Source organism: Manis pentadactyla, chromosome 6 (genome assembly GCF_030020395.1).
Source record: "Manis pentadactyla isolate mManPen7 chromosome 6, mManPen7.hap1, whole genome shotgun sequence".
Lineage (NCBI taxonomy): Eukaryota > Metazoa > Chordata > Mammalia > Pholidota > Manidae > Manis > Manis pentadactyla.
This window is the reverse complement of record NC_080024.1, coordinates 108,547,919-108,572,329: the sequence shown is the minus strand read 5'-3', so window position 1 is coordinate 108,572,329 and position 24,411 is coordinate 108,547,919. Positions and strand designations below refer to the sequence as shown.

Below are 24,411 nucleotides of genomic sequence, written 5' to 3'. Positions count from 1 at the left end.
GACGGTCCAGCTAGGCCACAGTTACTTCCTCCCATGCCTGCACGGAAGGACTTAGATCAGATGAGCAACACTTGTTTATTTCACCCACTGGCTTTTATTCAGTAATAGGCATCTGTAGAAATCATGACACCTTCATATTCAGATACCCATATTTCTCAAGTAAATTAATATTTCCATCTTGGTCAGCTAGATCAACTGTTGAAAACATTGTCCACGTGCAGTTACAGATGGAAACATAGGTATGGCATACATATAAGAAGAGTTTGAAACAAGCATTTTATAATTCATCAGGTTATTAAGACTAGTACTTTATTTCACAAGCAAAAAAAGTTAGTTGGGAATTATCTCCTTCCAGGTTCTCAAATATTTTCCCTCGTCTATTTTCATAATGATTTTCTTTGTGACTAAAAGATCTACTTGGTAGATCTGGTTACATAGTAAGGTGGTTTCAGATATGGTGGGAAGCATGGGTAGTTATGAGCAATGGGTATACCACACTGGGAATGGCTATACCACACTGGGAAATACATTTAAATTTTCAGTCTCAGTTTCCTTACCTATAAAATGAGGAAAATATTACCTACTCCTTGGGTTTTCTGCAAGCACTAAAAGAATACATGTGAAGCCCTTAGCAAGGGACCTGTCCTCACTAAAATGTCAGCATGTGACTAAAATTCTCTGAAGACACAGCAAAGAGGGAGGGGTCCACCAGTCACACATCAGAGAGCACTTCACCTTCACTTTCCGACCAAAACATTCTGGGACATCCATCACAGTCAGGACCAGAAAGGCAACCTACATCCTGGAAAGTGGTTGATCCCCCTTTCTCCTTGCCTTTTGGCTGATCCAAAGAGTAGGCTTTCCGAAGGGGTGGCTGATGATTTCTGTGGCTTAAGAAAGCCCTTCTCCTACATGTGGTTAAGAACAAATGACCAAGCCATGGAGGACCTCTGGGCTGGGTTTATCCAGGGGAACACAGGACATAAACCCTGGGACAGGATCCAAGTGCAGTGGTCTCCCCTTTGATAGTCTGGCTTGGAAGCATATATGCTTATTGTCATTGTGAGTGAAATGGGGTCAACAGTGAAGAGCCATATAAGACTGGCCAACTGTCAGTGTCAAACAGTGGTCCACCAGTCTCAGTTTGATTGATAGAAAAGTCATAACATCAAAATGTGGTCTATAAAATCATTGATCTTGAAGTAGTATTTTCTATATTGTCCATATCTCTAGCCTTATCCTGTTCATCTTAGCTAATTTATGAGGTTATCAAGGATAAGGAAAGACCAGACCATTAAGCAAAAAAATCAAATTCTTAGGTTAAAGAAGAAGTATGAGAGATCCTACAACTCCTTGGAGGGTTGCTCAGTTACCCATGTTTCACCTGGCTGGCCCTGTAGACCTGGAACTTGTTCTCACATGCTATGCTAATTAGTAGACTGTGAGGTTTTGCACCCACCTGGCCTTTTCACCTCAGGGCTGGAGGCCTGAGAAAAGCCAACTGTGGTGTAGAGGGACAATCCCCTCCGTCGGCCTCTTTCTCCCATTGCTTAAAAAGTGCAGTGGTGCCTTCCTGTGGAGAAGGAATATGTCTCACCAGACATTTCTCTGCTGGAAACTTGATAGCTTGAGAAGGAAGTGTTGGGGAGGCATGAAGATGGGACTGATGAAAAGTGCTCAGTACTACTTAACCCAACAGGGAATATACCAAAAGTGGGTTTGGGGATCTGGGGCCCAGCGAGGGCTGACAAGTGGGGTGCTCACACAAGGGGCATCCTAAAGCACCTTCATGCCAAATCACTCATTTGGTAGGGCAGTGCAACTTCAGACTTACCTAATTGTGAAATTAAATTCACCTTCTTTGTTGATGATTGTGTTTAAGGTTGCACTGAGGGGACTTAGCGCAGGGAAGGACAGCAGCCTGGAGTTTGATGCTTCCTAAATCATTTCCTATTCCTTCCCTGTCCCCAAAACCCACAGGCAAGAGCCAGGCCAGCAGGCACAAGCCCCACAGATGCTGTGGTAGCAACAACAGGTGTGTGGGGCCACACCACGCAGGAGGAAGAGAGATGCATGGCCTGGCTGGTGGATCTGGGGCCAGGCAATACCCGTGACCCCTGGACACACTCACAAGAGATTTTGCAAATCCCCTTTCATGAGTGAAGACAGGGTGTAGGGAGCATGGGCTGGAGGGGGCTGGGTGGGCTAGGCCTACAGATTCTTAAAACTAACCATTCTGAACTCCTGCCCAGGACCAGCCTCATGTGCAGGCACAAGGATAGAGCTGAGCAGGTGATACTGGGAAGGGAGGCCCACACCAAGGTGGGCAGGGAACATAGGGCCGCGATGGGCGCAGGGGACTCAGAAAGGAAGGGTAGGCTTGTGAGCACTTCAGAACCGCAGGACGGCGTCCAGAGCCTTGGAGCCAGAGGAACCATCCCCCACCCAGAAGTAAGGAAAACTAATGTCACAGAGAAGCCACAGACAAGGACTGCGCTTAAACCTGAATCAAATTCTCATCAGTAAAAAAAGAATAGGGTCAGGCTCAGGTCCTTAGGGATGATAAAGTTTGCCAGAAAGATATGCCCACAAAATGGGTGAGATTATAATCCAGTATTTCCAGATGAACTGAAATAAATTTTAAAAAATAATAGAAGACATTAAAGAATAGAAATCAGAATTTGAAAACTAGAGAAAAAGGGAAATAATTGTTTTAGAAAGGATGACTAAACTGGATGGACAATAAGATAGGCAAGGGCGGGTCGCCTTGCAGACCGGGGTCACTCACCCCAGCAGTAGGAAAGAGGAGAGCTGCTGCTCTACAGCAAGGATATGTGGGCGCCTGGGGGCCTGGCTCTCCACCGTGAGACAGAGAGACACAGGGCTGTGGCCTGAGGGGGCTGGAACCCGGGCAACAAGGAGGAGGGGCTGGCTCACCCCCTGCGTGGCTCACTGCCCCATCAGGGGACCACAGAGGGGAGACTGGAATGGGTGGCTGAGGGGAAGGATGATGAGCCTCATAAATGGCTGCAGGACCAGCTTCTGCTGTGGGGCTGGAGATCCTTCATTTGTTGTGAAATCAGACCTTATAATTTTAGCAGAAAAAGCCAGGGGATCTGAGTGGCCCAAGGGCTGATTGGGCTGTGCCCCTGTGCACTTCCACATGCGTGAGCGTAGGGGTCTGGGCCATGCCTCTCAGAGGCAGTGAGCTCCTGCCTCGTCCAAGGTGAAGCCCCACTTGGGGTGGCTGTGGCAGTGAATTGTGGACAGTGGCCTCCAGAGGTCATGTCTTCATTTGGTACCAGGAAGGGCTACCCCAGGTGCTGAGCACAACGCAGGCGGGTGAAGCTCACTGGCAGCTGCGTGGGGGTCAGTTTGTCCCTCTCTTGGATCCTGCTTCCTCGCTGACCCGTGTAACTCCTGGGACCACTCCCCCAAATGTCCTCAGTGACCATCCATCTAAGAGGCTACCTTGAGAGTCCAATCTCAGGTGGCAGGCCGCCGTCGGGAAGGGCATCTGCTGGGCCTCAGCAGGTGCTCAGCTGTAACGCGGCTGTTACAGCTCGCTGATCCCTTCAGATCAATGAACGAGGCTGAGGTCAGGTGTGACCTGCTGGCCCAAGAGTTCCCATCCCGAAGGTGGCTGAGCTGGGACTAGGCACTGCCTCATGCTCTGTGCGATTTCTGGCACATGCCTCCCTGGAGGAGGCGCTGTCCTCCCACATTTCTGTACTCCCATCTTTTTTTTATACTCAGTTTTTGTCTTGAACCCTGGAAATTGTTTTCTTCAGAAATATTGCCATTCTGGTGTATTTGACCTTACTTTTAAGGAAGCATCTTCCAGGGTCTTTCCTAGATGTTATGTAACGTTTCATTACAGTGTTATATTTTCCTAGATGTGTTATACCTGTGAATGTGCTCTCTGGGAGACTTCTTAAAAGAAAGAATTCACAACCAGAAATATGCACAGTGATTCTTCCTGTAGTCTGGAAATCAGGATGTGGTCCAAAGGGCCCCACCAGTGGTTTGGTTTATTTCAGCGGGTGGAAGGAAGTATGCTGGCTTTCACAGCTGAAGAACAAATAAACATGAATTCTCTAACAAACACTAAATATTGTTTGAACTTTTCTATTTAAAAAATCTCTATATTCACAAGAATAGTTTTCTTTTTGGAAATTAATTTACCAGTTGTTTCCTGCTTATATTATTCATATACAGCACCCACGTGAGAAAAAAACAAAACAAAACCAGTAAGAAGCAGATTCTTATCTCAGGTGATTTTTAAACTTGTACATAGTACCGAAAACAATCACTTTTCCTATTTCATGCAAAAAAAGGCAGAATGAAGAACATCCTTAAAATGACTTTGCAAGATGTACTTTATTTTAAGTCAGTCCTGAACCCAATATTTTAAGTCAGTCCTGAACCCAAACTACATAGAATCATTTTTTGACATATTCTAGTCCAGTCAATGATTCTTCTCAGAAACTGTATTTTAATATGGAATGAAAACTACAATCATAAATTTTCATGCTACATTGTTTTTAATGAAGAAGATGTATTACCAATAATAATAATTTAAGAAAAGGCCATTTTTTATTTCCCCAAGCTCAATATACATATTTCTTCCATAATTATGAACTTAAAAAACCCGTCTCAGATGTAAAAATGTGAATTGGAATATGTAAACTCTTTGATATTCCTGAAAAACAGGAAGGAAGATGTCACAGACTGGGAAAACAGTTACATCACTGAAAAGGGCTAAAGCATGAGGGGTGCAGGAGGCAGCGAGCGCCCGAGACCCCATCAGTGAGGAGTTCCGGAGTCCTTACGTCCTGCCTCGTGCTGCATTCGCGGTTCTTAAGCAAGACAGCGACCGCCACTGCAGCGAGCTACCCGCTGGGCCTCAGCGGAGCCGGTGGCCATATTTTTGCTGCTTATTTTTTTTTCCTGAGAAGTCACTGGTGTTTAATGGAAAGATTTCTTATTAGTCTTCAATTAAGATAAGGCAGTAAGAGTGTCACTAATGTTATCTTTTTGCTTAGAATGAGGCTTATCCTTCAACTGGTATCTTCATGGGTCTTCGGCTCCCTCCCTCTCTTCCCCTGGAACTACATCCGGAGTTTCAGCCCCTATTGCCGCTGCATGCACGCACGGGGTGTGCTGGTCCCATCTCTTCTCCTCCCCCAGCTTCACGCCAGCGACAGAGCGCTGTGTATTGCATTGTAGCATCTTTTCAGCCAGGAAGCAGTCTGCATACAGAAAAACAGGCTCTTTCCTTCTTAATTCCTTTTCTCTGTTTCTCCGACGAGGAGGCCCATAAATGGTCCCTTCCCATAGTCCATCAGAACACAAGACACTTTGACTAAAACAGAAAACGAGTAGCCCTGATTTCAGAGAAAGAGAATTACAAATACCTTTTTTCAACAGCGCCATAGCTGGAAGGTAGCTTTGACTGCAAAATGAAACCATTCCTTTTGGTCACCTGTCAGAAGAGAGACCAAATTTCCATCCTGCTAGAAATGCTTAGCTTTTATGAGAATATTGTGCTTTTTTTGCTTCTGAAAATTCAAATGTTGATTTGATTTGCAGTCTGTGTCCTAGAGTATCAATTTGTTTTTTCTCTAGTCCATTTGATCATGGTTTCTGGCGAGCGGTACAGGAATATTAATTTGGCATAGAGGTCTTCTTCTAGTTCCAGTTCCCCTGTCTCTCGAACTAAAAAAATGTCTGTGCACAACTTCAAAATTCGATCCACATTTGGAAGTTCTTCAAACATTATGGAATGAGAGATCCCACTGAAGAATTCACGGACAAACTTTCCAATCACGAGGACAACTGAAGCATATAATCCCATGATACTGAAAAACAATTAAGTAGAAATTGTCTACAGCAGTTAAATATAGTTAATAGAACACGTATGATAAACTTATCAGACTAATTTTTTTGCCCTTTGGTGAAAAATTTACTTTTTTCTTATTAAAAAGGAAAGTCATGGTTTTTGTAAAAAAAAAAAAAAATTTACACATTACAGGACCACAAGATTTGAAAAATGAAAGTCTTCTTAAATCTCACATTCTAGATATAACCAATGTTAACAGTTTCATGTATGAACTTCAGGTGAGTTTACTGTATATATTATATGCATAAACAACATAAGGGGTAGATACATAATATATATGGTAGACATGCAATTGTATACACTTTTCTGGATCTAATTCTTGGTAGCCAGTTTCTGAAAAGGCTCATTCTGAGGAATGTAAAATTCTCATACGTTGTAGGGTGTGTATGTGTCTTAGGATTTAAGCATTAGTACATGGTGAAATGATAATTTCCAAAACACATCCAAAACTGTGATTCTGATTGACCACAGGTTTTTACGTCTGCTAAAGTCAGAAGGCAATCCAAGCAGAAAAGAGATAACCCTATGCCAATTTAAGTTTAAATCCTCAATGGCATCAAACTACGCCATAACAGAAAGGTGTAGGGTTAAGAAGCTTCTTTATTTATATTTATGGCTTCTACTCCTGCCATTAACCAGGCATTTTGACTTCTTTGGAACTTTGTTTTCTCATTTTTTCTTTTTAAATGAAGAGCCAAGGGTATATGAGTTTTAATATTGTAGCTATAAAGTTCAAGAATTCCAAAAAGATAAAAGGCTTCCCAACCTCAACTTTATATGATACAGAAGTAGACTCTTCTAACCATTAGCTGTTAAACGATCCTTACCCATAGCCAGCCAGGAACCCCAGACTGGGGGGGCTGACTTTGTCATTGAAGACCACCAGTTCCAGGGCCTGAGACTGATGATTGTATATTCTATTTCCAGTCAGGTTAAGAACCCACCACTCACTGTTAGTTTTACTTGTACTGTCTCTGGACAAAATGATGGTAATATTCATGAAATTATTTTCTGGAAGAGGAGAACATTGAAATCACATTAACATGAGAATTTTAGGATTTAATGCATGCTAACAATTCTCAGATGGCAAACCTGGCTACCATCCATAACATATGGTGCTAGGATGAGAAGGGCATATGGGCATGTTAACAATGTGAAAGAAAAGGAAGTGGGCTTGGGGTGGGTCTGGGGTTTCTCTGTTTCGCAAAAGAGGGCAGGCATTGTTGCTGCATGTGCATGGCAGCCAAATCACAGGGCAAGAGGCAGACCCAACACCTGACTAATTTTGCTGATAATTCTAAACAACTAATTACACATTTAAAAACCCAAATCATGGACTTCTGATTGCATTGGCTATTTCAGTCATACAACCAACATTTACTGAGTGTCTTCCGGGAGACACTGTTAGGTGATAAGGGGTCACAGAGTGCGTATAGAAATGGTTCCATATCTCAGTGGGAAAAGGCCATGTACACAGGAACAAATTTTGGGCATGAGGCAACCACTCCAGGACTGACTGACACAGTCTGTTAGCTTAGGGAGACTACTACTGCTTGGTATGATCTATGAAGGCTTCCCAGAGTTCTGAGCTCAGTTTTCCTGAGTGAGAACTTCAATAGGTTGAGATGGGGTGGGGAGAGGAGGCCATTTCAGGAAGGACCAATGGCATGAAGCTGTGCAAACTTCTAAAAACCCGTAATGTGTGGTCAGCAATTGTGCTTGCTGGAGCATAGGGTTAATGTCAAAGAATAGTGAAGATGGCAAACAAAAGGCTTGGAGTTCTCTGCGTAGGTCTTTCTAAGGAGAGGGCACTCCTGCCAGTGATACTAGGGCCTCCCCTGAGAACTGTGGGGTGTACTGTGAGCTCGGTGCATGTCAGGGGTTTCTTATTATTGTTTATTGTATGATTTCATGCTAAGTTCTCAGATCAGAGGAATCTGGGGCAATGCTGGGCAATACACCTCCTTTTGCTGGCTGGCTGGTGGCTGGTTGGATGGAGACTGAGGAATTTCAGTCTGTTGGTGAAGATAAAGTCCTTGCCCAGGAAGAAGATGGATGACTAGGAATGCCCAGGAACAGGAAGGACCTTGGTTCTGGAGTCTAGAGACCATTCTGAGAGGGGAATCTGGCTTTGTACCCAGATGGGCCCTGACAGGCCCAGGTCTGGATCTAGTTCCTCCACATATGGGTCATATAACCTCAGCTGAGTAATTCACACCCTGAGCCTCAGTTTCCTCACCATGAACTGGTGACAACCACCAACCTATGCTACCTAGGCCTTGTGGAGGTTTAACATAACTCAGTAAAGTTCATCAGGTAAGCTATTGTGTGGTCAGATCTGAGAGCACCCAGGTCCCATGGTCTGGGGAAAAGGGACTTCCTAGACTGGACCTCAAACCACTCACAGGCAGACCATCCAGTGTCGGGAGAGGGGCAGCATGTGAAAGCACGGGGGTAACGATGCTGCAGGCAGGGAAGAGAGAGGGGGTCTGGGCACAGGCACAGGGTGGCCTTACCAGGAGAGAGGAGTCGACTGTCTTTGAGACTGAAGGGAAGGAGGAAGGCACCTGGGAAAATTGGAGACATTTTTCTAAGGGGAGGAAGGAAGCTGAGGAGTGGCCTCTGGAGGGCTTGGGGAGCAGGGGGAGATGACCTGCTGAGGGGCAGCCGATGGGAGGAGCCTACTGAGGGACAGGACCATTTCAGGGTAGGACCTGCACTCTCAGACTCAACATTCCCAGAACCTTTCCGGTTTGAAATGGAAGCACCTCAGTTCAGAGCATTTTACAACTTCCTCCTTTGCTATCCATACTGACTGCTGAGGAGGAAGAGCACACAGGTGTAGGGCCCACCGGGGTTCATCCCCCAAGCCCTCTGTCCTGCCTTGCTTTCTCACACTCTTCAAGGGGGTTGCTCACTATTCACTTATATTTCTTTCTTTCCAGCTCAACCTGAGCCTCACAGAGCCAGATGTCTGGGGCCTGGCACCTTGCCTGGTGCCAGTGAACCATCCACATCGGGGAGTGCGTGGACATGAATTGGATGACTGTCTTTTCTGTCTGCCTTTGCCCTAGGTATGCATCTACTCTGGTCTGGGTAAATGATTAGGTTAGACAAAGCCTGATAATTAAAAGAACCCCAAAGCCTCAATTTACTACCATCACCATTATATCAGAACAATACAGTCCTTAGATACTGCTACTAATACTTAATCACCCTTGGGTGAATCGAGTACATTTCCTGCTATCCTTTCTCATCCTGACTGTGAGGCTTCATATTTAATACTGTTTGAGACAGTTTTCTGCCAAAGATATGGCTGCTCACAGAAACAAGTAAACACACTGATTAATTAGTAACAAAAGTAACCAAATGGGGATTTAAGTGAATCAGGTTCTGTGTCAGTGAGCAAAGAAAGTGAAGAACATGGCTCCCTGGCATCTGAGTCCTTCTGACCAGTGAACAAGTCATATCACACAGGGAATGAAAACTTGAAAATAGCTTGATAAAGGTTGAAAATGCAAACTGTAGAAGTTGAATAAGAGAAGGGTTAAAAAAAGTTCTGAAGCAATTCCTTCTCATTCTTACCAGATAAAAGTTGCTTTATAGGTTTCGAGTTAGAATCACTAGGTGCCTTCACATAATATGGGTAGATCTTTTCTATAGTCCTGTGCATTAAGGAAAAAAAAAAGAGGTAGTTAAGTTTTAGTTGTTTTATTCACATAAATTGATTTTTAGTTGCTGCAGTTTTTGACCTTGTATCAAATGAGTAATGGCAAAAGTCTTCCTATATCTCTACAATGTGTGGTTCTATCATAATTTATGGATTTCCATTATACACAGAATTCTCAAATTTATCAGGTTCTATCCAGATACTCCTGTAAACTTTATATATAAGCTAGTTAGTGGCTGAAATATTTTCTCATGTCTGTGAGATATGTTTCTAAAGCAATGGGCTGTCTTTCTTGCTAGGATCCTATCATTAATAGCATTGAACATCTATAACCAAGTGGACTGCATGAATCAATCTAGTAACAAGAGTGACGACTGAGGAGAGAACTGGTGACCAGGATGTTACCCAACCTCTGCCTTGGACGAGCAGAGTGGGTAGTCTGAGCCTGTCAGTCCATCTTGCTAGACCTGTGCTCACCTGGGACAAGATGGGGGAGGATGTGACCATCTTCAAGGCCCTTCAGTGTGATGCGTTAAGAAAGGCCATCTTAGGGAACCCACCTGAGGACAGTGTCATGGTGGCTCTCACATACATGCAGCACATGAAAGCAGGGCCCAGACTGGAGGACAGAACTGGGCAGGAGTGGGTGGATGGCTGGAGCGCTGCTTTTCGTAGCTTTATACTAGTAGCATTTTTTCTCCTGCTACTTATATTAGAATCTCAACATCATAGCTTGAATTTATTTGAAGTGGAGTAATTATATGGCAGAATAATATGTTAAGATACAGTTTTTCTTCCCAAATTTCCCTTTACCCCTTGGCTCCCCCAATTCCTGTTCATCAGTCAGACATTTAGTGACTCTGGGGCAGGAGTAATAATAGAAGCAAGGTATCCCAGGAGAGTGAGGTCTTTCCCTGGCTTTTGGTGGTCAGATAAGAGAAGGTTTGCAACCGAGAGACGAGAGCGAAGAGACGCTCAATACTCCCTGGGCAGGGCAGCCTGAGGGTGGGAACGGAGGAGAGCAGAGTTGCTTTAATCTAGCACAATGGGATCCCCAAGCAGAAATTCATGTGAGTTACCCAAGAGTGAAGAAAGTTTCATTTCTTGCACATGAGAATCTGTAAATGGAGACTGTGTACCAGATACATGCACCTACTAAAACTATATTTTAAAAAAACTCACACCGGCGTCTTTGAGCTTTCTGTGTTGTTGCCAGCTATCATTTTAGCGATATTCTCTCGTGTGGTATTTTTAAGAGGAAAAGAAAGCTTATCTGTTGCTATTTCTGCTTTTGCACCCAGACTCATGTTTCTGTGAAAGGGAAGAAAAAAAAAACAGAAAAGAACTCAATGTCAGTGATTATTCAGAAGTCTGGAAGAGAGATTTAAAAGATTACCTGACTTTCATGTTATTAATCTCACCAAGTTTCTGCTCAGTCTGTAATTGTCTACCCCAACCCTTTCTGTCCACCTCATCATTCTGTCCAACTTGTCAGGCCAGCAAGTTAGTAACACCCAGGGAGGCCACTGGCCCCTTTAAAACAGACCACTCAGTAAGAGAGACACCGTCTGGAAGCTTTGATATGAATTTCCAAGCTCTTCTGTATCAACCTAGGGAAATTAGTCTCTGCTGTGACTAACAGAATCCACGTTTAAGAAGAATGTTCAATCAGAAGCTGATTTTTAATGTTATTTTTTGGTAGCTCTTCAAAGAAAAGGCTAGGAAGTAAATTTTGGGCAGTGCAGAATCCCATATGAGGAATTTGGGAGATTTAAAAGGAGAACATAAGATTAAAGAGAGAGTTCTTATAATCCTGAAATATTTCTTCACTATTTCGTGAATTCACTTTAGATTTGAGAAGGCTCTCTTCTATACTGATCCTGACTCTTTCTCAATTCCATCCAAGAAGCTGGAATCATGGACCCAAATGAACTATCACTTGACAGCCCAAATAAGCTTGCAGAGAGTCCCAGCTCATGGGACTGCGCGGAAAGAAACCAAGCCGATCACCTGGAGTATGGGGTTGAGGTCCCCAAACTACTTCACTAATGTGCCAGGCTTCTGGATGCAAGACCTTTTCCTGAGACATGCTCTGTCTCAACAAGTGAGGAGCGGCTGCGTGCTGGCCACTGGCTCAGGCCGGGCTAGAAGCCTTCCCCAGCTCTCCCCTGCTGGGACTGCCATGCTGCTCCCACTCCTCATGCTTGGAGGGATCTTCCAAGGCTTCCACAGGCTGGTAGGATGCCAGTGAGAATCCAGGGTCCCAGAGATTGCAAGTTCTTTATTATTAAGACCAAACTTCAGCCATTCAGGGAAATCTGACAGTTCATCCAGACTCATGTTTCGTCTTCTAAGTCATCACCCTTTTCCTTTTCTCTTTCCCTCTCTCTTGTTCACAGAGCTCATTTTCTACTAACTTCAGTTAGTAGAAAAAAGAAACTGAGACATTCTTAGTGTTGTCAGGGATTCCCAGGCAAATCGTTATTTAATAAATGAAAATGTTAGCTATTACACCGAATGATGTCCCCAAAGTGTCCTGTCAACTGAGATCCCCACTAATTGACCTTTTTTATCCTCCCACCCCTCACCCCCACCCTGAGTTTAGATTGGGGGAAGGGAAATTATGCATGGAAATACAGTAACTACCTCTGAATACTCCATGAAAAAACAACAGAGAAGCTACTACTGGGGTCCATGAGTTCGTGTATCATTTTCTGCTTACTGGGAGGGCTGATGGTCCACAAAGAATTTGAGTTTCCTTCCAGTTCTGCTACTGTTATGTCTTCTTTTTCATAGTTTTCCAGAAATTGCATAGCACCCTGTATGCACACAAATACACATGCATAAATAGATCATACATAGGATTATGTATAAAGAAAGTAATTACTCTAACCGTATAGACAGCATTCTTCCTATGAAAGGCAAGTCTCGGTGATGGATTGTCTGGTGTGTTCCATGGTACTAACTTCATTCCCCCACCCTCAGGGATGGACAGCTCCTGGCACACACTTAATTTATTATTAAGTGATAAAGAAAAACCACTTGATTTACTATCTTTTTTCCTTCCCACAGAGAAGGAAATTTACCAACTATTGGGGAATCTCCCTCTCATGAGACAGTCAAATTTAATCCATCCAGGACGTCCTGGCCCTGTCTTCATAGCTGCTCATCTGATTAGTTTGGGCAGTGCGCATTACAGGCTGATAAATTTACAAAAGAGAAAAGCATCCACTTGCTAATGACTCTCTTTAAATAAAAATTGTTATTTGTAAAGCGTATTTTAATTATGAAAAACGTTGTCATATTAAAAGTTTGGAATGGAGAGAAAAGGAAAACATTAGCCACAACTCTGCCACCAGAACACTGTCACTGCTTTATGCAGGAAGGGATGTGTATCTTTTTTTAAAATCACTTAGAAAACAAGAGTGTGTATCCTTTTCCATTTATGTTTTATCTTGAGAAAATTCATGTTATGCATAGTCTTTGTAATGATTAATTTATTTTACAAAAGAAGTTGCCTGAAAAATAGGCAATGTAGTGTGTAATAAAATAAAAAGTGGTAGCTCCCTTCTCCCACACAAACCGTCCCAGGAAGCCGGTGCCATCGCCTTCACTTAATACTTCTGCCGTAATTTATTCAACTAGTTCCTCCTTGTTGCACATCAGTTACTTCCAGTTTTTACTAATACAGAAAGTGGTATCACAAGCAGGCACCTGCATAGAGATTCTTCCATATCTTGTTACTCCCATATTTCCACGTATCTTTGGGATAGATTCCCAGAGTAGCCCTACTGGTCAAGGTGATCGATATCTACCATAATTTAAAAAATTAAAAAATACAAAAAAGGATCAATATCTGTAGAGCTCACATTTAAATGTTTTGACTTAAAATTATGTCTTTTAACACATACTTCCACAAATATAGATGTAATATCTCAGATTATCAAAGTACACAGGAATCTGCTGTGTACAGCTGATAACCCCAAAAGGTTCTTCCCACCGCAAGTCATGGCAAAGCAGTGGATAATACGACAAGCAGTAAGCTCGTTACACTCACCTCAATGAGAGGTCTTCAGACAGATCGATTATATGCATTTACTTACAGTGTCCCTAGCAAAAGCTTTCATAAATTCATTAAACTTCGGCTGGTCCATAACTTTCAGCTGGCTTTGCTGGGCACTCATCGTGAAAATAGGCTGGAAAACAAAGACACACTATACTGTCAATATTCCCAAGCTCTTCTCTGCATCCTAGGTTAAAAGAAGAATATTTACATGGTATATTGGGTACCCAATAGCAGTTGGCTTCCCAGATCTCATTCTGAAGTGATGAGTCCTGTGCTCAAAACCAGAACACAACTATTCTTTCACTATGTTCTGCACCTTATTTCATATGTCACATACTTGCTGTGAAGTCAAAATATAGATAGGAAATATGGATATGCAAAACCCAACTAAACATCCTGGAGGTGGTTCCAGGAAAAACTACTGTTAGGTGAAGTGCCAGCAGGTGAGGGAGACCTGGAGGAAGTGCACAGCAATTACCTGATACCCTCCCAGGGTGATGGTGACTGAGACATCCAGGGGCTGGTTGATCACTCCAGCAACAGATTTGATCAAGGACATGAAGAGCAGAGGAAACCAGACTATGCAGATGAGCAGAACGATGATCATGCCCCCCATGCCGTACTTCACCACTTTCTTCTTCTTCTGCCCCCGGGGCTGAGGGTATCTCTGCAAGAGAGGAGTTCATAGTCTCCACCACTGTCCCCGAGAAGCAGGCAGGGAGGGCGAGCACTCTTCCCACACGGCCTGGCGCTGTAGTTAGTCCTGATTCTTCCCTGCTTGCTCTAAGTGGGGACAGCGGCCTTATCCAACCTGGGAACACAGGTAGGTGGTGATGTGAAGCTGTAACGAACTCCCCACCTGTCCCCATGGTAGTACTACAAGGACCAACAGGACCGGAGCAACTTCCTCCTGAAAATTATCAGGTGGATTTTACTTGCAATGACCTTACAGGCCAAGGGATCAAACACTCTGCTGAATAAAGTCTCTGATTTTAAGGGATCATGTGGGAGAAAGACATTGTATTTTAAATTCCTGAATACGCAAAAATTGTGCCTGTCAAATGACTGCTCCCTGACTTGGTGGGTAGAAAAACATTTTAACTTCATTTATGACACAGGTCATTAAAGACAACATCGTTCAAGTCGTGCAATAATTCTGTAGGGACAGAAAAGGCCTCCCTCCACCACCGTGACTCCACACAGGCCCAGGTTTGGATGCTGTGCTGGGTGGCTGGGTTGGTGGTGGTGGCTGATATGTGTTACACAAGGTCTCACTGTCTTGTACAAGGGCAGGGCACATGGTCGGGCCGGAGGCACTCCCATCTGCTGTACTGAGGACCCACTAGCACTGAACACAGAGACTGCAGGCAAGCAGGAGGCACTTTGCTGGAGGTATTAACACTTTCAGCTCTGTGTTTCCTCGCTTAAATGTTGCTTCTCAGTGACCTTGAGAAGTGACCTTCTCAGTGACGAGGGTTACCCTTGAGGTTAGGCTGCATACATAACGTGGTGGTTGTCCCCACACCCAACCTGGCTGTGATATTTATCCTGGGGCTCCCACTTCCTCCAGAGGGATCCCTTCACTTGAGTGGGTGAAGATAAGAAACAACCCACCTTCCAGCTGTGGGCATTGAGCTCTAGGTTACAAACCAGCAGAGCTGTCTGGGAGTCAGCAGAGACATCCCGCACACTTAAAGGACTCTCTGCAAAGGCTCTTCAAGTCTGACCCTCAGTGACTGCTGAAGATGGAAACCTGGGGACACGGCCAGACTGGAGGGCAGAGGATGGTGTGGAGACAGTGTGGATTCCTGCACAGATGCTGCTCCTAAACCACTGTGAGGGCTTGAGCGCTGTGAAGCGCAGGTCGAGCACTGTATTTTAATTTATCTTTGCACTAGAATTTGATACTGTTACTTATAGCTTTATATTTTGAAAGAAAAACTAATATTTGAAAAATTTAAATGAATATATGTGTATATACTCTCACACACACAGACTCGTGCTTTCCTTCTTTTCTTGGGAGGCAAGTTTAGAGGGCAGGCCTCCCGCCCCACTCCTGCAGCATCTGGTGTCGCATGACAGGGAGTTCCATGGAGCTAAAGAAGATTCCACTCTTCTCTGCTGACAGCGAGGCCTTCTCCTGCCTGAAGTGAGGCCCTTTGCTCCCCTCCTCCTGCTCATGCCCTGTGCACTTCTCATGCAGACACTTTCTGACCTATGAGGCCACTTTCACCTTCGCGTTTCAAAGGGGTTGTGACCTTCCCGTCCTGCACCGTGCCTTCACCTGTCCTAGGTGGGTCCTGTGGCCGTTCCTATCCTGGTTCCTGTCCCACCAGCTTCCCAGTGCTCTGGGAAGTGCCTGCAGACATCACTGCAAAATGACTAGGAGGGAGGCCCTGCACTGTGCCTGCTCAAGGCAGCCCTTCGCCTTCCAGGAAAATGTTCTTGCCTCAGGGTGTATCCATAAAGACCCAAACACATACTAGAGTCAGTATGGAATAATCCCCGGGAAAAGTTAACATTTAAAAGGGGCTTACTCTTCTGCTTCACACGGGACAAGTGATTGTCACTGATACTGCTTCTGTCTCTGGTGGGACAGAGAACAGGAGACGGAGTCACTTGGACTCCTTTAATACTTAACCTCCCACCTGACTACATTTCTGAGAAAGTTTTACCTTATGTGATTTAAAAGGCTGATATTCTCAAACAGCCATTGACTTAACATTAAGTATATAAGTAGAGGTGATACATTAAAATGAGGCTTTTTATTTCTTAAATATAAAATAAAAAAGATAATTGCAAGTCTTTCATTGGGCAAAGGCCAGAATAACCCTCTCTTTCATCAGTACTACAATGAATGGGTGCAACCACTTCACTGTAGTATTGAGAAAGCTGTCACCTGTTGGCTCCCAGGCAGTGAAAGGCATGCAGGGCTGGCAAACGGGGCAGCCCCGCCCCTCACTGACAGGTGTGCCTGTGGAACCAGGTGCATGGGGGGCAGTTACATAAGCTGTGATTCAGAGCCCCTTGTCAAGAGTCGTCCTCCTCACCCAGAGGAAGCACTGTCTCCTAGCATCTGGAGCTTCCGCAGGCTCTGGCCCCACCCTTGCTCATCTCAACGACTTCTTGCAGGAGGCAGGCCATCGGGCTTGAGTCTGTTCACTGCTGTCCCTCCTCCTCCAGCTTTGCATGGATGGCTGCTCCTCTGTGTTCCTGCTGACTCACTCAGCTGTGCCTCTGATTCTACACTTTCCAGATTGCTAGCCGGACTTCCTCCTTTGGCTCAGATACTAAGAATTTTTACTTTTCTCTACTTGTCTTTTCCTTACTACCTACCCACTCCATTCTGAGTTGGTCCTCTGGCCTTGCCTCTCACGTGCCTATGCTCGGTCCCTCCGAAACAGCAGCCACAGGACTGACCCCAGGCAAGTCTGTCCAGGGGTGCCCAGCCCTTACTGGTGACCCACAGAACTGTGAGCAAAGAAAATGGGTGTGGTTTTAAACCACTCAATTTGAAGTAGTTGTCAGCAGCAATATACAACCAATACAGTATCTGCTGAGTGAATGGTACAACAGCACTTTCTGACACAAAAGTCTCCTCTGCGTGACCTGGCGTGCTCAAGGACACCTCTGGCAACTACCACCTCCTGAGGTGGCCTGTCTGTGGTGGGGCAGCTTTGAGTGTTAGAAAGTTCTTTATATTCAGTTGAAACTTACTAGTACTGTTGCCTACTTGTCTAAATTCCTTTTTCTTGAGCCTTACTAATTAGTTTGAATCTTTCATCTATTGTTCAATATTTCAAATAGATAAAACTAGCTATTATTTTTGCCTCCTTCCATTTCTTTCTACTTCAGACCGAACAATTCTTGGTTCTTCTTACTTCTCCTCATATGTCATGATTTCTAAATCTTGTCACCATGATTGCTGTCCTCAATGCACCTTTTATTGAATGACTCTCATATTCTGTCATTACATCTTCTCTTCTGCTTCTTAAAAATCAGAGCAGGACAATACAGTTTTAAGTCTACTGCCAGGCCCATCTCCTTTACCCCCACAACCATCATAAACAGAGAGGCCATACTACAATAGACCCATGACTATAAAGCTGAAATTTTCAGAGGAAGCAACTGCATGCACTAAAGAGTATATGGACTACAAGGGACTTTTCCAGAAAAGGTATTAGTACGATAAGAAAAAAAAGACATTTCATACCACCTTGGCTAATGTTTGATGGGTATTTCTACTGCTATTATGCAACAGGTTCCTCATTCAGATGTTAAACTTTTGAAAAAATCTAATAAATAGTGTAGTTCTATCCATATTTAAACCTTAATATTCAACTTAGCAGAATCAGAAAACATCTGCACTTCAATTTTCTTTGCACAAAGAGGTTAAATTGTCCCTCATCAAAGAGTGAATCAGAGTGTGAGCTGAGTCCAAGCCACCTGACCTCACTTTTCTCCAACATATCACATTCCTTCCCCCAAATGAGCCATTTAAGAATTATTGGATCACACAGCAATATATCATTTCTTCTTTTTAGAACATCTATAATATACAGTTGCCAAAAGAAGAACACATCTGGATGCTATTGTTGAATAAGGCAGTAGTGAGTCCCAAATTCTCAACTCTAGGGGGTTAGAAACCGATGGGACATTTATAGGTCTTATGGTTTTGCCCTTGCCTCCACTTATTTGGCCATGAAACTTATGGAAGTTCACATTAATCTTATAACCAATCAATAACAAATAGGGAGAAGGCATTTTTGTTGGCTCACTTTTTCCGATTCCCGCCAACACTTCAGGATAAATATGTGAGCATAGATGTCCTCCACGCAGATCCAGCTGGAGAGGCTCAAGGTCGTGTCTGTCCACACCCAGTCCATCACGGCCCTCAGCTCCGTCAAGAATGGAACGAGGCGGAACCTGGCAGAAACCACATCCATTAGAGAGTCAGTGTGGGATGGCCCCGTCACTCTCCAACCCTGGGAATCACATAGTTCCTTATTGTTTTAGCCTTCATGACTTAGAAAAAATTCTCAAGGTATCGTTTATGGTAAGATGTAACTTGGACTACAATTGTTTTTCACTATAAGTCTAATATATAGATTAGTATTTTCCATTTCTTCTCTTTTTTTTTTTTTGGCTGATGGTCATAACAAACTGGACTTCCCTTTTTAAATATGTTTGAAGGTGTGTCCTTCAATTTCTGTCATCAAAGTCTTGTAGTATTCATAGATCTTTCACTTCTTTGATTAAATTTATTTCTAAGTCTTTCATTGTTTTGATGCTATTGGGAATGGGATAGGTTTTTTTTATTTCTTTTTCAGATGTTTTGTTATGAGTGTGTGGAAATGCCACTGATTTTTATATGTTCATTTTGTATCCAGCAACTTTTCTGAAGTCATTATTTCCAATAGTTTTTTAGTTGTCTTTAGTATTTTCTATACATTTAAGATATATTTTCTGCAAATAACCATTATTTTATTTTTTTAAACATTTATTTATGTTATAAGAATCTATTGGTCATGGGATTATGGATTATTGGGGCTTTGCTGTTGAATAAGCTAGGGAAGCTTGTGTACCTGGTAAGTGAAAGGTGAGGGTGAATGACATGTCGGGGAGCAGGACATGTCATCATGTCATGGGGCATGCAGTAGGGCCCCACCTGCTGGACTTACTAGATGACTAAGGCTAATGGGCTCTGGCTTAGCCTCTATTTATACTTTAGTTGGGCGTGACTTGCCCTGGGCTCCCCTCTTCTGGGACTATTCCTTGTTGTTTGACTGACACAGAGCTTCTCCTAGGCTGCAGAACCCAGGTCATCCAGGGCCTTCAGAGTGGCTGGGGTTACCACTGAGAAATTCTCCCGAGGTTACTCAGCTCTGCCATGTGAATGAATGCTAACCCTGGAAGAACTATCAGGCCACACACAGGACTACACTGAGTGGAACACCATTCGCAACATCTGAGCACACTTGGCACCTCTTCTGTGACTAAATCACCAGTCCACACGTTTGGGGCAAGCTAGGAGCCAGTGGTGCTATGAGTAGCCTGACTTCTTAAGCTTTGGCAGAATTTCTGAGGGAACAGATAGGAGACGCTATGAGTGAAATCCTCATGTTGAAGAGCCAACCTGCTTCATTTGAGTAACTAAGTTACTACCAGGAACAAGCAAGTCGTGGCACTCAGGTTGAGGACAGGTGGAATAAACAGCCCTCTTCAGTGGATGCACTTATTGTACACAAAATTCCAAAGGTATTTTAGAATAATTCAGATTTCAAAATATTCTGTTCCATTGTGTCCAGAAATATATTATTTAAAGATCATGTAGCTGTACTTTTCATCACAAAATATTATCATAGGCATTATGCAGGATATAGAAATAGAAAATTAACCCATCTGGAAGATGCTAGACAACATCCTCGCCAGGTGTGTGGCGACTCTCACAGAAAGGCATTTCCGGAGGGCTACTTGTCTTTTGCCAAGCACAGGAGTTGCTCCACGAGGATCTGTATGGCTGAACTGTATCGTACACATCAGCATTCTTCCTCTTGCTGCTCCTTCCCTCACAGGAAGCAAAATGCCTTTCACTTGCCATCTTCCCCTCTGTGAATGCTGTGATCATACAGTGTCCCTTCCTTACCCTTGAAACAAGAAGAGGTTGACATAATTGTAGCTCTTGGTGAGGAAGTTTCCAAGGACTCGTGTTGGGTAGCCACAACGGATTTGGTAGGCAGACAATCCGAAGTAAACACATTTTACAAAGTACCAAAGCTGAGCAACCAGGTTCTGACTGAATTTTCTAAAACATAAAAACACAAAAAAGTGAAACAATGGAATACTCTTCTGGTAGAAGTAGTTTCCAGTTTAGGATTAAACACCAAACAAACGGAAAACCCTAACTGCCCCTATGGCACTTACAGTCAGATTAGTTAATTCCAGGGAATTCTCTGTACACAGTAGATCACCTCAGAGGCAGAAAGTAGGGTGAGAAAAATCTAATAATTAAAATAATCCTATGAATGGTGCCTCCAACATTTACTGCATTATTCAGTTTTTTAGGTTGTCATTGAAATACATTATTGTTAAGTGAACATACTAAAAAATGTTTTCTCACAATGAGATGCAGCCACCATGGTCCAAATTAAAGCATAACAAACAAAAAAATCGAAATGCATTTTTTTTTTTACTTGAAAGGACCAATAATTTGGGAAATGTAGGAGAAAATTCTGAAACATGAAACCTCAACTTTTTTTTTTTTTGCTACACATCTATAAAGATAGATCACATTAACAAAGTTTCAGTGCCTGGATTTTGGTTCCAGTTATGTTTACAAGCTATGGCATTTGTTCCACAAGCCATTATTCCTCAAGACATCAGTGTCTTTATTGACGATTTTGTTCAGCTCTGAAAATCTATGACTCCATGACCTAACTTTCCTTTCCACAATGACGTCCTCAACAATAGAGATGGGAGTCCCTTCTCCTGGTGAATAATTAATGGAGTGACCCAGCTTTGGATAAATGCATGTTTCTGCAAGGAAATTAAAAGGAAATTAAAAATAAGACTTTTGACATAGGAAGACCTAGGTATAATCTTTTCTGTGTTTAAAATTAAGAGCAAGGTTTGAAGTTTTGTATACAAGTAGCATATTACTCTTTATGTGGGATTTTGGATTTATCTTATTAACTTTTAATTTTATTAGTGGTAGAAGACATATATTATTGCTTAACTGAAAATAGCTATTCTTCAGTTGACAAGAACCAGCCAGGAACATGTGTCCCATGTGTCTAGGAGTCCTAGGAACCTCTTTGTAGATCTCAACAGCTAGAGATCTCAAAAATATTGTTTATTAATATCTCCCCTGTAGAGAAATCCAGATTTGGCATTTCAGATCCTAATCAATTAATTTAAATATATCTGACCATGATTTGGCACTTGACAAATTATCAATAAAAACACCTGATACATTACAGAGTATCCCTCTCCCCACCCTTTCTAGGGACTGTGTCTATTGGCAAAGCATTAGAAAAGAACATTCTTTTAGATCTCCAGGGAAATGCCCTTGGATTTTTATAATAGTTGATAGGAGAAGGATTCTATATTTATCAAAATTATAGTCAAAGACATAAAACTGTGTTGTCTTCTATTCCTTATAAAAGGACCAACCTATGTTTATCATAAAGAATAAACATTTCCCTTCTTAAGATCTTAAGGTGAATTGCCTTAGAATAATAGTTAATCTAGAGTTCCTGAATTAATCATGCTAAATCTAATGAGGGAAGTAAGGTTTCCTATATCAGTAAACCTTTGTCTTTAGTAGTCGCTACATGATATATTGCTAGAGGCTAGAGTCACACCTTACTCAGTTTCCCATAGCACCTGTCACACAGTACTTTGTAGACTGTAGGTAACCACTGAATATTTGTGGGCTAAATGATGTGCACATACACAGAAAGGTCCTTTATCAGATTAACTATTCAAGATATTGGAGCTTCCTGATGCTCAATATTATACCCTATAGTCATAATTTTTGTATGTATACTTTAAGTCTCCTGATCTATTTCTTCCTTTATGTTTTTCCTGTTTTGAAAAGAATAGAGAGTATGACTTAACAAATATTTTCCCTTTGCACAATAATGAATTAAATTTTCAGTAAGAATATTTGAAGGGGGAAAAATGATTTTGGAAAGTTAACAAGTAATGGTGCACATGGTACAATGGTGGCATGGTTTGACATGTCAATGAATTACATTGTCACTGACATGCTGGCAACAAAGACTGAAGGCTTCCCAATCTCAATATATCTTGAATTAAATATACAAAAATAAAGATAGGATAATCTCTATTATCCAATGATAATAATATATGACTTAGGAATGACCATTAGGTGAGGCTCAGAGTGAGACCCACAAAGATAGAAATGATCTCTGTGGCCATAGGGTTTTTTTTTTTTCATGTTTATAGCAGCTTTATTTGTAATTGCCAAAAAAGTAGAAACAACCCAAATGTCCTTCAACTTTTGTATGAATAAACACTCAATGGTACATCTATACAGTGGGACACTATGCAGCAAACAATGAACTCCTGAAGCATGCAGAGACACAGGTGAAGCTCAAGTACATGATGCCAAGTGAAAGATGCCCGCCTGAAATGCTACAGGATGTGTGATTACATTTATGTGACAGTCTGGGAAAGGCAAAATTGTAGGGATGGAAGATAGATCTGTGGTTACTAGAAGCTGGAGGTGAGGGAAAAGCGTTGCCTAGAAAGGGTACAGGGGAATTTTTTGGGTGATGAAACTGTTCAATATCTTTAAATATTTCTTGTATTATTTTTAGAATTGAGGTGTTATTGACACATAATATTGTATTAGTTTTAGGCATAGTTTTAGGGCTTGTCACAGTGCCTGAAGCCCTGGAAGCCCATCGTGTGGGCCACCCCCCAAGGGCTCAGGTCCATGCTTTATTCAAGTTGGTGTCACTTTCTCCTGGTTTACTGCTCTGTGCATAGCAGATGTTCAGTAGTGTTCAATAAATGTGAAATTGAATATACAGGATTATAAGTCACACAGAGAAGCTTTCATTCATTCAGCCACTGTAAGAAACATTCCAACTGTATTTGGTTTGGAAGATATTGATGCCATGCTGTTAATCTCTTCAAAAACCCAGGAGAGAGGTGGAGCTGACAGACTAATCCTTCCTGCCTCCCCTCAAAAGATGTGCACATCTTAATCTTGGAACCTGTGATTATGTTCCCTTACTTGACAAAGAAGGCTTCACAGCTGTGATTCAGATTAAGTACCTTGAGGTGGGGAGATCACCTGCAGCATGCAGGTGGGCGCAATCTAATCAGTGAGCTTAAAGGGTCAGCTTCCTCTCAGCTGTGGTCCCAGGGAGCCGTGACAATGGTGGAAGGGTCAGAGAGATGCCGCGAGGAAAGGGCTAAGCTACTGTGGCTGGTTTTGAAGGGAGAGGAAGGGGCTTGGTCCTCAAGAAGCTGGAAAAGGCAGGAAACAGCCTCTCTTCCAGAGCCTTTAGGAAGGAATGCTGCCAGGCAGGCACCTTGATTTTAGTCCATTGAGACTTCTGTCAGACTCATGACCTACAGAACCGTAAGATGCTGCATTTGTGCTGTTTTAAGTGTTAGGTTTGTGGTAATTTGTTAAGGCAGCAGTAGGAAACTAATACAAGCAGGTGATTTGATCCTGTGGAAGTGATTCTCTGTGGCTTTGCCACTGTCATTCTTCTGGAAGCACTGGCCTCTGCAGAGGCCCCTGGCAAAGATCCATGCTCTGCAGCTCTGTGCTGGGACTGGAAAAATCAAGTCCTTTCCACAATGCATGATGAAACAGTAGGCTATGTTACTTTACACACCTGCCTAGAAGCAGGTGCAGGATTCTTTCCCTGGGCTGAGGCACAGCAAACACAAGGTGTAGGATACAGGAGGGCAGGAGGCCTGGGGCTGGGAGACACACTCAACAATGTTTAGCTGGAGATCTTTGGGGAATCACTCTTGTGGACAAAGTGAAGGTTCCTGTGACCAGGATTCTCACCTGGCCCTGGTTGGCTAGCTCACTACACACACGTGGGCAATACGTTGCTATTGACTCTATATAAAGAGCTCTGCCCAGTGATCTGGGCTCGACACAGTGGCAGGGCTGCAAGGCTGCAGGAGAGCAGAGCAGAGGCTGGAATGGTGGCAGCACCAAGGACAGAGACTGAGATGGCTGTGCAGGCAGAGGGGCCCAGAGGCAGAGACCAGCCTGCT

The 24,411-nt window shown here is 43.1% G+C and overlaps 1 protein-coding gene across 2 annotated transcripts in view; it reads right to left on the bottom strand.

Annotated features, from left to right (window-relative positions):
- Positions 1 to 4,355: 4,355 nt before the first annotated feature.
- Positions 4,356 to 24,411, bottom strand: part of PIEZO2 (piezo type mechanosensitive ion channel component 2) — a 455,534-nt gene continuing 435,478 nt past the window's right edge. For both annotated transcript variants that reach the window (XM_036880702.2, XM_036880703.2), the window contains 9 exons: positions 20,285 to 20,443; positions 18,417 to 18,564; positions 14,117 to 14,305; positions 13,676 to 13,768; positions 12,219 to 12,391; positions 10,755 to 10,883; positions 9,488 to 9,567; positions 6,730 to 6,913; positions 4,356 to 5,861 (listed from right to left, as the gene is read on the bottom strand). In XM_036880702.2, coding sequence (XP_036736597.1) covers positions 5,609 to 5,861; positions 6,730 to 6,913; positions 9,488 to 9,567; positions 10,755 to 10,883; positions 12,219 to 12,391; positions 13,676 to 13,768; positions 14,117 to 14,305; positions 18,417 to 18,564; positions 20,285 to 20,443 — 1,408 coding nt within the window. In that variant the 3' untranslated portion in view covers positions 4,356 to 5,608. The remainder of the gene's footprint in view (positions 5,862 to 6,729; positions 6,914 to 9,487; positions 9,568 to 10,754; positions 10,884 to 12,218; positions 12,392 to 13,675; positions 13,769 to 14,116; positions 14,306 to 18,416; positions 18,565 to 20,284; positions 20,444 to 24,411) is intronic.